The sequence below is a fragment of the Vitis riparia genome, chromosome 9 (genome assembly GCF_004353265.1).
Source record: "Vitis riparia cultivar Riparia Gloire de Montpellier isolate 1030 chromosome 9, EGFV_Vit.rip_1.0, whole genome shotgun sequence".
Taxonomy (NCBI): Eukaryota; Viridiplantae; Streptophyta; class Magnoliopsida; order Vitales; family Vitaceae; genus Vitis; species Vitis riparia.
The window spans coordinates 17,482,356-17,496,568 of record NC_048439.1 but is presented as its reverse complement, the minus strand read 5'-3'; the positions used below and the strand labels follow the sequence as shown (position 1 = coordinate 17,496,568).

At 33.9% G+C, this 14,213-nt stretch overlaps 1 protein-coding gene across 1 annotated transcript; it reads left to right on the top strand.

The window, feature by feature from the left end:
• Positions 1-11,282: 11,282 nt before the first annotated feature.
• LOC117921866 lies at positions 11,283-13,363 on the top strand. The gene is made up of 6 exons (XM_034839818.1): positions 11,283-11,823; positions 11,921-12,351; positions 12,496-12,730; positions 12,826-12,944; positions 13,054-13,150; positions 13,299-13,363. The coding sequence occupies exons 1-6, from the start codon at positions 11,298-11,300 to the stop codon at positions 13,361-13,363; spliced, it is 1,473 nt and encodes a 490-aa protein (XP_034695709.1). The 5' UTR covers positions 11,283-11,297.
• Positions 13,364-14,213: the final 850 nt, after the last annotated feature.

Below are 14,213 nucleotides of genomic sequence, written 5' to 3'. Positions count from 1 at the left end.
TCATTGTATCTATTATTAAAGATATATATTACTACCTATTAAATTATTGATTGTTTAAAGTTAAAAATTATGCTATCACTTTAAGATATTGCTCATGCATACTCTCAAAGAAATTTATAATTTAATCAATAATGCAATATGTATTAATGATGAGTTTATAAAAATAACCGTCATTATGAAACAATTTTTATCCATAAATTTCTAGTCTTAATGAGTTTATTATTTGAGTTTCAAATTATTTTCAAAAATTAATAAACTAATTGATGAATTCAACACATTAAGCCTCATTTAATTTGAAGCTTATTTGATTGGTTAAAAAAATAGAAAATAATAATTCTATGTAAAATAAAAACAATAGAATTATTTTAAACCAATTTTTTTCATAAATTTCTAGTATTGATTATATTATTATTTGAGTTTTAGATTAATTTTAAAAATTACTAGACTCATTAATAAATCCAATACATTAAGTTTTATTTAATTTGGAATTCATTTGCTTAGTGAAAAAAGTCAGGGAATAAGGATTCTATGTAAAAGATAAACAATAAAGTGGTTCTAAACCAATTTTTGTTCATAAATTTCTAGTATTAATTAGTTCATTATTTGAGTTTTAAATTAATTTTAAAAATTACTACGCTCGTTAATGAATCCAAGCATTAAGTCTTATTTAATTTGGAGTTCATTTTCCTAAGAAAAAAAAATTAAGGAATAAGGATTCTATGTGAAAGAGAAATAATAAAGTAAATTTAATGCATTAAGTCTTGTTTAATTTGAAACTTATTTACCTAATAATTTTTTTTTAAAAAAACTGATATATATATATATAAAGAAACTAACCTAAATAATTAAAATAAATTTTGATTTTTGACTTACTAATGTTATTAAGTTTCATAACTTTTAGTAGTTTTTGAGTTTCAAATTATTTTTAAAAATTAATAAATTTTCTGTTTCAAGTACACTTTGATTTGAAATTTATTTCCTTAATGAAATATTCTAGAAAAATTCAGAAAAATACAAATAATTTAAAGGAAGATTAGATTGTGGAGAGAGAAATGGAATAATAACATGTTTAATTTTATTTTTGTTTAATACTTTTAAAAAAAAATTCTATAGGGAGAAATATATATATATTTTTTTAAATCAATTAAAACAACTTTTATTTATTCTCAAACAATTATTCTCTATTTTACTTTATTTTTAACAAAAACAATGTTAAAAAATTTTAGAAACAATTTTTTATTTTTAAAAAAAATTATTTTTAAATCACACAGCCAAACTGACTTTTATTTTTTATTTCACTTTATTTTAAAATTAGAAATAAATCATTTTTATTTTAAAAAGGAAAAACTACTTTTTAAACACACGACGAAACTGACTGTAACTTGCCCACTATTACCACCAAATGGCCACCCCCTAACAAAAACAATAATAATAATAATATTATTATTATTATTATTATTAATTAATTATGATTCTGAAATCATGAGATAATCCCACCAGAAAATTTTAGTATTACACCATATGATTGAAGGTAGTGAAAAGATAAATGTTAAGTAGGGCAGGTGTTTCAGATAATAACCAGCAACACCGGGAAAAGAACTCAAAAATTCCAAATAAACAATAAGAGCATAAAACTGATTCCTTTCCTAACCCATTTGTCTTCATTAAACCCTAAATCTTAGTATCGGAATTCGGGATACACCATTCAAGTTTCAACCAAAACCCAGATCTTCTTTATAAACATGCATACAGAAACAATGTAAAATTCTAGGATCTTGGACCAGGGCTTACTCTCTCCTCGCCCCACTCCCCATCCCTTTCAATCAGCAGCCAGTTGAACCAAAATCATTAGAATTGCAGTTGCATGCTTAAAGGACATGGTACAATCCTCTAAACTTAATTTTAAGATTTAAAAAGAACCAAAAAAACTTATCAAAATTCAAAGGGACATCTAGTATCTGCTATATGATTTTGGAAAAAGCTGACCCTTTTGTGAAACTAACATCATAGTTCAAACAATAGCAAGATAGGCATCACGCTCATATGAAATTAAAATTATTTTAACTCAAATAACCTTCAAAAGACAAGAACCAATTATCATAATTTTTATCCTAAGTATTTGACTTTTGGTTGAGTTATATTTGCACCAAAATTACATCATTTTAGGGGAAAACAGTAGGCAGAACAACAAATTTCTGTTCACTAATCCCACTTGCGCTAGATGTCCACAAACTTCCAACAAGGGGAAAAAATGCTTTAAGTAAAATACAAAATCAAAGTAATACATGGCTTTTAAGTTTCCATAAACTTCAATAAACTAACTCCACTTCCCAAAGTGACGGACCTTGAGCTGAAGTCAATTGTTGAAAGCTTGCTGTTTTCACTCCAAGATTACTTCTATTCTGATGCCTAGCCCCTTTCTAGAAGCATAGTCGCCATCCCTTACTAATCAAGTTCAACTTTGTAATGTTCACATGATTGTTAGCTCAACTTATTTTTGAACACCACAAATTCAGTATACTTCATCATTTACCAAAAACTCAGATCAAGGGCAAAGGAAGCATTAAGCAGTAACCAGAATGCTAGCTTCTGGTAAAATCACCGGGATTTGGGTGAACTACAGATGCAACAAACTGTATCAGACTCTCAACTGGCTAATCTGCACTTGACAGAACTGTATAACATGTGGAAAAAGCAGAGAGGCAACTTTTGGTGATAGGATTGGCTTTTAAGTTTGAGGACCATAGAAAGCAAAATCCCTCTAAAACCACAGGTTACCAGGATCAAGTCAAATCCCAAAAATGGGCAATTGAATTTCAACTAGGGAATATAGAACAAATTGCCAGACTAATAACAACTTGCGATTACAGTCATGACTGCAGGAATTGATCAACAGTCAAAGAGCGTGTTGAAGAAGCAAATGAAAAATCCTAGAAAGTTCAATTACTTGGTTTTTCTAGAAAACCTGTCAGCTTAACAGACCAAACACCTCTTGCTTTCTTAACCACCTGAAAGGGTGTTTCAAAGGGCTTCAGGGCGCAACTTGAGTCATTTTGGCTGAAATCTAGCAAGTCCTTGTTTTTGCAAGGAGAAGATATTGAATCTGTATTGGCCCCTATGAATGTCAAACTTGTCAAGCACAGTGACGATTGTCTCTCCCACATAAGGTTCAAGCGTAAGGTGTACTTTAAGCAGGACGTATAAACCTGCTAAATTGAATCCAGAGGATCGCCAGGATTGAGGCTTAACAGGAGTTGTAAGGGTGCTCATTGACTGTCAAAATATTTGAATGAAGATCATCAGTCAGAACGCAGAGGATTGGTGTCTAGAAATAAAAGAAGAGTAATCAAGGAATTTCTCTGCAATGAATCTCCAGACATAGATATGCCCCTAGAAACTAAGAAGGAAGAATATGATAGGGGATTTGCATGAAGTATGTGGACAGCTAGAAACAAGGACTTAGCAACTCTTCCGGCTTATTGGGCATCAAGTAGGTGGGACTCTAGAATATATGCTCAGAATCGGTAATAGGTTGCTTCTCAATTTCAGTCAAACTCTGAATTCAAAATTGGGTACTTCCTTACATTTGTAAACCTAAAGTAATTACTTTAGTTTTTAACAATAGAAAATGCTGCAGAACAAGTACAAGCCTAAGGTAGTTATTGTCATAGCCTAGAATTGAACTGATGAAGAAAAGCTTAAGTTGGATGTCAGTTTTTTTCTTACCAGATTTTTGCTTCTTTGTCACATGATTATCGAAAAAATCTGCAGGAAGCCCAGATGATAGCTGAGGCTTCTGCAAATTCATAGACGGTTCAGATGTAGCATTAGACAATACGGTTGAGGACTCAGGTTTAGGGGCCTCAGGTTTTGCATTGTTAGCCCGAGTTAGTCCAGCAGCATTGGCTTTGACATTTTTAATTGCCTGTAGTGGTGTAAGCACTTCATTAACTCCTGGTAAATCAAAACATAAAAAAATAATAATAACAATTGAAATGATGTAAACGAATTCATATAAAATTGTGGCTCATATTTTCAATGAGAAAGTGGAATTTTGTAGATGCTATGTCTGAAATCTTTGCAAAATCTTGTTAAAAGTTCAAAGATTAAGCACAAAGCAGGGCGAGTTTAGACAATTGAAACGGAGAGAAATTATTATAATCTCCTTGCATTCATATCATACATTCAAAATTACTGCAGTATTTTTTTTTTTTCCCTTTTTGAACAGATTGTACTATTCCATATACAAAAAACTTTAGTTTCTTGAATACACTCAAATTTGCATCAATCTACTCAGCATTTCACAAGTCACAAGAAAGTTGAAAGCGTTATAATAACTGAACTGAGAACTATCCTAGGAACCATAAAATAGCAGCTGTGTATTGGAAATTTCACCTGGCCAATAGTAACTGAACTAAGAACTATCCTATGAGATATATCAAATATCAACCTTAGAGCCCAACATTAAATGACTCAAGAGCTTTCACTTAAGCTTCCAGTGCAGTATATTAACAAAAGCCTGACACATAAAACACCAGCGCAGTATATTGCTTCAAATTTTAATATTGTGAGAGAAGTATTCAAGTAGGAATTTTACTTGAAGAATTTGTAAAGGTCTATTGGAACCTTGGAATCTAAGTGTAACCTTCACCCTATTAGCAGCTTGAGGAGAGTGGATATAGGTAGCTTCCCAAACCATTATAAAAGAGTTTGCAATATTATTCCCTTAATTTCTTAATATTACTATCTATTCATTCTTATCCTTTACATAACTTGCTTAAGTTGATTATTTTTTAAAATAGTTTCAATACCTAATTCGCCCCACTCTTGAATGGTTATCTAAATCAAAAATAGTTTTTTTTTTTTCACAATTAGTATCAAAGCTAGACCTTTTGTTTTTTACTTAATTGTCTAAGAGAAAATAGTTAATTCTTCCAACTCATCTTATATGGAAGGGTTTTCGATTAATATATGTTCATTCTTTTTGGAAATCGATTACTTCTATTGGGAACTTAGGATGACATTATTCTTAAATCCATTGATTATGATCTTTTTCATCCAAAATGGTCCCCATATTCTAAACCAAATTGAGAATGAAGTTGTTATACCTAAACCTAGCTAAAAGTGGGATGAGTTTAACAAAAGAAAAGCTCATTTAAATGCTAAAGATATCTATTAATGTTTACATTGTACAATTGATAGAAATAAATATAACTATGTTTGCCACTGTGAATTTGTTTATGATATTTGGAGATTTTTAGAAATAACTTATGAAGAGACAAATCAAGTTGAAGACTCCAAAATCAATATTCTTGTGCCTAATTATGAGTTATTTCTACAATAGATAATAAATCTATTGTTGAGCCGTTGCTGACATCATTAATGGATTCCAAGCTTTGGGAAAGGTTTACAAGGAATTAGAGGAAGTCATGAAGATTCTAAGATTTCTTTGTAAGAAATGAGAAGCCAAAGTTATGACTATCCAATAAGCTAAAGACCTTACAAAACTTCCTTTGGAGGAATTGATTGGATCCTTGATGACTCATGAAGAGTCATCAAGAAGTGAAAGATTAGAGGAAGAAAAATATTGCTCTTAAAGCCTCCACCATTGATGATGAAGAAGAAGCTAGTGAAGAAGATGAGGATCTTGTACTCATCACAAGAAAGTTTTAAGAAGTTAATCAAGTTTGAGAAAAACAAAGGGAAAAAACTCTATCCAAGGAAGGATTCCTAAAAGAAAGAATTCTCAAATGTAGATAAAGAAAGAATGACTCAATTGTTAGGATAGCGCCCTTAAAAACATGACATGGTGTAATAAACATGTGAATTTTTATTATTTATTTAATAAAGTTTCAGTTCACTTTTATTGATCCTATTTTCATGTATTATACTTTGTAAGCACTCTAGACTGCATCTTTTACGTTTTACGTGACTTAGGTGCATTAGGAGTTGCACAAAAGAAGCAAGTCATGAGTTCTTTGCAAATAGGTGACTTGTTCACAGCCTTTTTATGGATGGTTTTGCTGTTTTTTCTTTTCTCTAGGCATGGGTTCTTTACACTTTGCGAGACATCAGATCAAAAAGATGCAGATCATTTGCAATTTTCTCTTTCCTTATTATTATTATTATTATTATTATTATTATTATTATTATTTATAAAGGGTTTGATGAAGAATTTGAACTTGCAATCTTGCCAACATTGTTGTGGGGCTCAAAAGAAGGGGCGGGTTTCAAAAGAAAAAGGGTTGAAGAAGTTTGACAAAGATAAAAGAAAATTCCTATGGGTTGAAGAAGCTCCATAATTGTGGCATTCAGTTTTTTTCTATAAAAAAACATCAAATTGCTAACTATAAGCCCACAACTTATACCCTGCAAGGCATAGGGTATGGCACAGGCTCTTTTTACACTGCCCTAGGACTTTGGGGCTATGTAACAAGCTTTTAAGACTTAATAGGATTCCTCCTAATAGCATAGGTGACATGATGACGATATCCTCTAGAGGTTTGAGGAGCACTACTAGAGGCAAAAAATTTTGGCAAATTGGAAGAAAAGAAATGTAAAGATTTTTTAGGATAAGTGGAGAACTACAAAATCTATATGGAACCTAATTTATCTCTATTCCTCTTTTTGAGGCCCAACAACTACAGCTTTCAAGGGGACCCCTCTAGCTCAATTAGAATTTGGTGTGCCAATCATAAAAGTCAAAATAGTTAAGCTTGGAGCAAAGCTTCAGCCCATAGAAAATAGAGTAGTCTTTCCTTTCTATGGTTTCTTTTGGCAATATATTGAGGTCTCATTTTGCATTTTGGGGAAATCATCCATTTGTTATGTTTAATCAAAGTTTGTATTTTTGGGAAGGAATTCTCATCCTTCACATTTACTTTTAAAGACCTTATCAACGAATTATTGTTTATGATAGGAAATTTATTTTTTATTTTTTATTATTATTATTATTTTTAAAGTTGAGTCTTAACTTTAGATTCTTGGTTTGAATATAAAAGCAATCTATTTTTTTTTTTTTTTTGAAAATAATAGTTAGTCTAGTTTGATAATATATCTTATTTGCAACTATTCAGGCATACAAAACAAGTTAGTGTGTACTGACATTTTTCTGAACCCCCTCTTTTTTTTCCCCCCTAAATTCCCATTATCCAAACAACCCCACAAAAGTACAAAGACAAAAAACAATTAAAACCAGAAAAAAAAAAAGACCCACAAGTGCACCCCTGCAGAAAAAAGGATTGTTCTTGTGAAATGGTCCACAACTTTATAAATAGTTTACAGTACATGACAGTTACACAAATAATTAAAGATGCTTTGAATGAATTGAATTCAAACTTGGTTCCCGCTCTTTAAGCCCCCAAGTCAAAACCCTTTCAACAGAAGGGGACAATGTTTTGAATAGTAGCCGTTAGCCCCCACCAAACACCACTCACCCACATGCTTTCAATATTCAACACACACAGACAACCCATTTCCCCCTGTTATTTTTTTTTTTTTTTCCTTTTTAAGTTTAAATCTTTTTTGGGGTTTCAAATTCAAACTTGCATAAAAGTAATATATAAGAGGAAACGTGCATAAAATTTAAAAAAAAAAAAAAAAACAAAACCAAATTCATTGTACCTACATGCATAAACAGAAAAGACAGGATGAGGCAATCAGAAACTTCATGAACAATTTAGTTTTAGATGTAGGAACCAACTTAAAAGGGTTCAATATTTGACTGACCAACCAATAAGCCAAAAATAATCACACAAACGTTTAACCAAGGGAAAGAAAAACCATTATATAATAGATGAAGCAGTAGGCCATTGTGAAAACTCACAACTCCATCATACATCCAAGAATTTATTGATGCTAATGTGTTGTTGTCTCAAACTTCAGATACATAATCATTTCACCAGTGAGGATTGATTCATCACAAAGAATTAGGAATAACAGTTAAGCATACTTGAAATTAACCAGTATCAATTATTGACTAACTAAAGGGATCCATCTTTGAAAGGCATATGAAAATATGACAAGTCTCAGCATCAACTTATTTTCAGATACTCTGTAGAAGATCATTATAACATTATGGAAATTACAACTTAATAGCTGATTACCCAACTTATTGATGTACATTACCATACTGCATAATCTGAGTGGTTCTTCCTAAATGATTTTCTACATACTTCCATCGGTTTTATTTTGTGTACTGGTGGGCAATATGCCATTCTCATAGGAGGAGGGCAATTATGAGGTCTTTGAGAAATTCGTCCCCATCCCCTCTTCTCCTATTGATAGCCTAATGTCACAGGATGCTTCAAATGAACCTCCTCATGGGTAGAGCCCAGGAAGCTTCTGGAGACTCCTGGAGCCATCTACACTAAGCCATTGGAGGGAAGAGAGTGAAAGGTTCTAGAGATGCCTAAAGATGTCCACACATCTCTACACTATGGTGGAAGGCATAAGAAGAATCCAAGGCTTTCTAGAGAATTCTAGAGATCTCTTGTATATAGGGTTGTACATAGAATTGTGTAGGGTATTCTAGAATCTTCTTGATTTGTAAGGAACCCTCCAAGGTTCCAGAGAGTTCCATTGGTGCCTATAAATAGGTGAGGGCCTCATTTGGCCTCATTTGGCCAAGGCACCACCCAAATCACTTCCTAACCAAGCAAGTGAGTTCCTAAAACACTTGTAAAGGCTTCCTTGAGTAATAAAAGCCTCCATTCCTTAAGAATTGCCTACGACGCCTTCTTAAGCTTTCGAGTCATGAACATCTTAGCCTAGCAAGCTAAGCGTTGGGAGTAAGACTGACTTAGTAAGATCAAGCATCTTGACTTGTCTAAGTGCCGCACGAGCTTAAGAAACGACTAAGTCCGTGACACTAAGCTCCACTTGATGGTACTCCATTGCAAATTGGTCTGGGAAATTGCTCAGGAAACACAAAAATAGGCCTGTTAGGACATTTTCATATAAGCCACCCAGTATTGATTTGCACATTGAGGGGAAAAAAAATCTTATCCTCACCCCAACTTTGAAAGTGGAGTACTTGCTCTGAATTAGAAATCTCTTCTGGATAGGAGGGAGTATTAAGATATGCTTTCTAAATTCACCGATTTGTTGACCATTCTAGAAGCATGGGTTGCCTTGGAAAGCTTGGTTGACTACCTAGAGAGTTGATGAGTTGGCTAAGAGGGGAGGTGCTTGTCTAAGTTTGTGAACAACTTCTCCCCTGAACAAAGAGAGTCAGAGACAGCCAACATGCTATGCACATAAATTGTTGTTTCTGACGGTGGGAAAGAGATCAAGAAATAGATGAAAACAAAGAAAAAAAGAAAAGCAAACAAGATAAATGATCTTTAAAAAATTTCTTGTGGCTGCTTTAACTAGAACTCAAATTATTCTATCACATCCATCAATCTCCTCTATCTCTTTAATTGCTTTTTTTTTTTTTTGATAGATAATAAGATATGCATATCTCAGAGCCACAAAGAGGCCAAACCTAGTACATAGGAAGTATACATAGGACCACCAAGACATAGTGGTTATAAAAATAAATAAATAGAAAACATGAACTCAACATTCACAAAAACCACTTGCATCAAACCTGAACTCTCTACAAAATCAAAAAGAGACATCCTTATTGCGCAAATGCATGCAAAGACCGCTCGAAGCAAGACTGCAGAAACACATCTTTTAGCTTTAAATATATCTCTCCATCTTCTTCACCTCTAAATACATCCCAATTAACCTTGTGCAATTCATTTGCTCCTTGTAGGTCGTTTTGCTTAGTATGCATTCTTTTATCCATTAGGTAACATCTTTCCCTACATATTTTAACCCCTGACAAACGTTGTTTGGTGGTATATCGCCTCTTGTGTGTTGAAAGGAGAGAGTGCTTGAATTCTTTGTTTGGATAGAATTACACTGTTTCTTCATATGCATTCGATTACATCATGAGATAAAGCATAAATTTATTTTTTTTTGATAGGTAAAGAAAAAGATCTATTAAAAAAGAGACGTCAAAAGAGCAACTCAAGGCATAGTTCTGAAAGGCGCGCCTAGGCTCGGGGCGGCACGACGCCACCCTCCAGCGCCTCACCTGAAGGGAGGCGACGCCCCTTCATGAAGGCGCCGCTTAGGCGCGCAAGGCTCTCGCCCCCGGCAAGGTGCAAGGCGGTCGCCCGAGTCGCCTCCGACGGTCCGACCAGGTACGCACTCCTCCTTTTGTCGAGTTGTAGAGAGGCGGCCCAGGCGGGAGCCCTAAATTTTTTTTTTATTTGCTGGGCCCAAAACGACGCCGTTTTGGACCTTGTTCATTTAAAAGAACAGGGACCAAAACGACGTCGTTTTGGAGCCTGTTCTTTTAAAAAAAAAAAAACAAGCCAAAACGACGCCGTTTTGGCCTGTTCCTCCCATCCAGCCCCCTTTTCTGGTCTTTCTCAACCCGAGACCACTGCCATTCTTTGCCCTAGCCTCTTCCGTGCTAGAGAAGTGAAGAAGAAGAAGAAAAAGAATAAGAAAAATAGGGGGAAAATAGGAGAAAAATAAAGGGGAAATAGTCACGTACCTTCCGGACCTCGGTATTTTTCTTTTTTCTTCACTTTCTGCATTTTTTTCCATTCTTATCTCATAACTCTCATTGGTAATTTTTTTTTTAAAATATAAATATTATATTTTGAGTTTTTGACATGAAAATTTTACAAAATAAAAATAAATAAATAAAAAGCACTCATATGCATATTTGTTGTTAATGTGATATTTGATAATGTGATATGCATTTTTTTTCTTAATTTAATTATAATTATTTTATTGTAGAGTATAGATAATTTGTTTGCAAGATGGATACTGAGAGTGAAACTCAAGTGGACTCTAGTGGAAGTGGAAGAAGAGATCCGGGTGGAAATATGGTCGTTTGGTTAATGAAAAAGATTTGAACACCATCATATGCATTTTTTGTGATAAAGTAACCAAAAGAGGCATATATAGACACAAACAACATCTTGTTGGTGGATATAGAAATGCTAAAAAGTGTAGAAAATGTCCGGAACATGTTAGAGAAGAAATGGAAGAGTATATAAGTTCCAAGAAAAATAAAAAAGAGCAAATGAATATGGGGAGCGAATATGTTAATGAAGATTTGTTTGGTTTGGAAGATGAAGATATTGGTGAGGAGATTAATAGTAGAACGAATGTCACCAACATTTCTAGTGGAGGTAGTAACCGAGGAGGAAGTGGTGGTAGGACGTTTTCTTCAAAAAAAACCAAGACAAAAAGGTCCTATCGATCATTTTTTCACTCCTAATGCAGAGATGGTTGTTCAAAATCAAAGGAGTGGAAAGATGAATCAAACTACCATCAATGATGCCTATAAAAAGGAAGCAAGAGAAAGAGCTTGTATGCTTATCACAAGATGGATGTATGAGGCTGCTATTCCATTTAATGCAGTCACATATCCGAGTTTCCAACCAATGATTGAGGCTATTGACCAATATGGTGTGAGTATGAAGGGACCAACTTTTCATGAGGTAAGAGTTACTAACCTTAAGAAAGAATTGGCTCTCACAAAAGATTTGATGAAAGATCATATGGTGGAATGGGGGAAAAATGGATGTTCAATTATGTCGGATGGATGGACCGATAGGAAAGAGAGAACTTTGGTGAACTTTTTGGTTAATTGTTCAAAGGGAACCATGTTCATGCAATCCATTGATGCTTCTTCAATGATTAAGACGAGAGAAAAGATGTTTGAGTTACTTGACAAATGGGTAGAGCAAGTTGGTGAGGAGAATGTTATTCAAGTTAAAACAGATAATCACTCAAGTTATGTGATGGCAGGTAATAAATACTATTTCTTGAATTTTTATTTACTTTTAAAATTTGAATTATTTATCTTGAGAACTTATGTAAATTTATTATCTACAATGTCATATAGGGAGGTTGTTAGAATTAAAGCGCCCACATTTGTATTGGACACCATGTGCTGCACATTGCCTTGACTTGATGTTGGAAGCTATTGGAAAGCTACCAAACATCAAGAGGACATTGGAGAGGGCTATATCACTAAATGGGTATATTTATAATCGCTCAGGGCTACTCAACATGATGAGGCGGTTTACTAGACAAAGGGAATTGCTTAGGCCTGCTAAGACTCGGTTTGCAACTGCTTTCATCACATTATCGCGATTGCATGAACAAAAAAACAATTTGAGGAAGATGTTTACAAGCTCGGATTGGTCAGATAGTAAATGGGCAAAAGAGCAGAAGGGGAAAACTATAGCCAACATAGTTCTAATGCCTTCATTTTGGAACACTATTGTGTTTTGCTTAAAGGTTTCGGGTCCCCTAGTTCGTGTGCTTCGTTTGGTTGATGGTGAAAAAAAAGCTCCTATGGGATACATCTATGAGGCCATGAATAGAGCTAAGGATACAATTGTGAGAAGTTTTAATGGAAATGAAGAGAAGTACAAATAAATCTTCAACATCATTGATAAGAGGTGGGAGATTCAGCTTCATCGGCCTTTGCATGCAGCAGGGTACTTTTTGAACCCGGAATTCTTCTATGATAAGCCAGAAATAGAGCATGATGCCGATATTATGAGTGATTTGTATAAATGCATCTTAAGGCTAACAAGAGACCCTACTAAGCAAGAAAAAGTTGTGGCCGAAGTGAGTTTGTTCATAAATGCCCAAGGACTATTCGGGAATGAGTTAGCTGTTAGGACAAGAAAGACTAGAGCACCAGGTTAGTTATTTAGTTTTGTTTATTTAAATGATTGGATTGTATTTTTGCTAAAATAGGTGAATTGTTTCACTAAATTGTTAATATCTATACTACAGCTGAATGGTGGGCTGCATATGGAGCTTCAGCTCCATATTTGCAAAAGTTTGCAATGAAAGTCCTCAACTTAACATGCAGTGCATCAGGTTGCGAACGGAATTGGAGCATCTTTGAAAATGTAAGTGACCAAATCCAAAATAATTACAAGTAATAGTCTAATAGAGTCTTGAATGTAACTTAAAAGTTAAAACTTTAAAATATATTTGTAAGCTTATGAATTTTTGCAGATTCATAGCAAGAGGAGAAATAGGTTAGATCATCAACGCTTGAATGATTTGGTGTATATTAAGAATAATCGAGTCTTGAAGAGAAGATACAATGAACGTAACACCATTGACCCAATTTCCTTGAAAGATATAGATGATAGCAATGAATGGTTGATAGGGAGAATGGAAGATGAGGATTCTCATGGAGGTGCACAAGATGATTTTGTATTTGACGATGACAATTTGACATGGGGTGATGTTGCTAGAGCTGTTGGAGCTGAGGAGGCCAGGTTTGATACTAGAGCTAGAGCTAGAGCAAGCTCAAGCATAATACCACCAACAAGGGAGATAGCTTCAAGTTCTAGAACTTTGCCTTCTCATTCACTAATAGATGAAGATGAAGATGGAGACATGGTTGATTCAGCAAATGAAGAAGATGGGGAAGGCTACAAATGTGGTGATGGAAATGATGATGATGATGATTTTGTTGATTTAGAGGAGGAGTGATGATTGCTTGTTGTGGACAAATTTGTGATTTAAGTGTTTTTTAATGATGTTTTTGAATTGTGGACAAATTTCATGTTTTGGACCTTTAGGTTTGGAAACTTTGGATTTGGATATGTATTAGGCAATTAGCAATATGGATTTGGATTTGTTTTTATGCTTGGAGTTCTTTATTTTTATGTTTTTTGTTTATTAAATTGAAGTTTTGGATGATATTTGATGATTTATGTGTTTAGGACAAATAAATGATTGTTAAATTTGATTATATTATATAAAAATATATATGTAAATTAGGGTGCGCCTCACTTCACTAAAGCCTGCGCCTTAGATGCGCCTTGCGCCTCAGACTCCAGGACTACTTTGCGCCTTGGTGCACCTTAAGCCTTTTAAAACTATGACTCAAGGTATACAACACCTATACACCCATCACCAAACCAACCAAAAAAGAAAAAGAAAACAAACACTCAAGCAAGTCAAAAAACGACTTTAACTAAAGCTCAACCAATCAACAAAACTAACTAAAGTTAGAGGGTGATCAGCTATAAACAACTTTGCCTCTAACCAAAGGGAAAAAACAAAAGAGTATTTGAGTCTCTGGATCAAAGGTTAATCTATTTCTCACCTTCCAAACCGTCCAAAAAATATGTAGAGGAGTTGCACTCCACACTTTCATATGC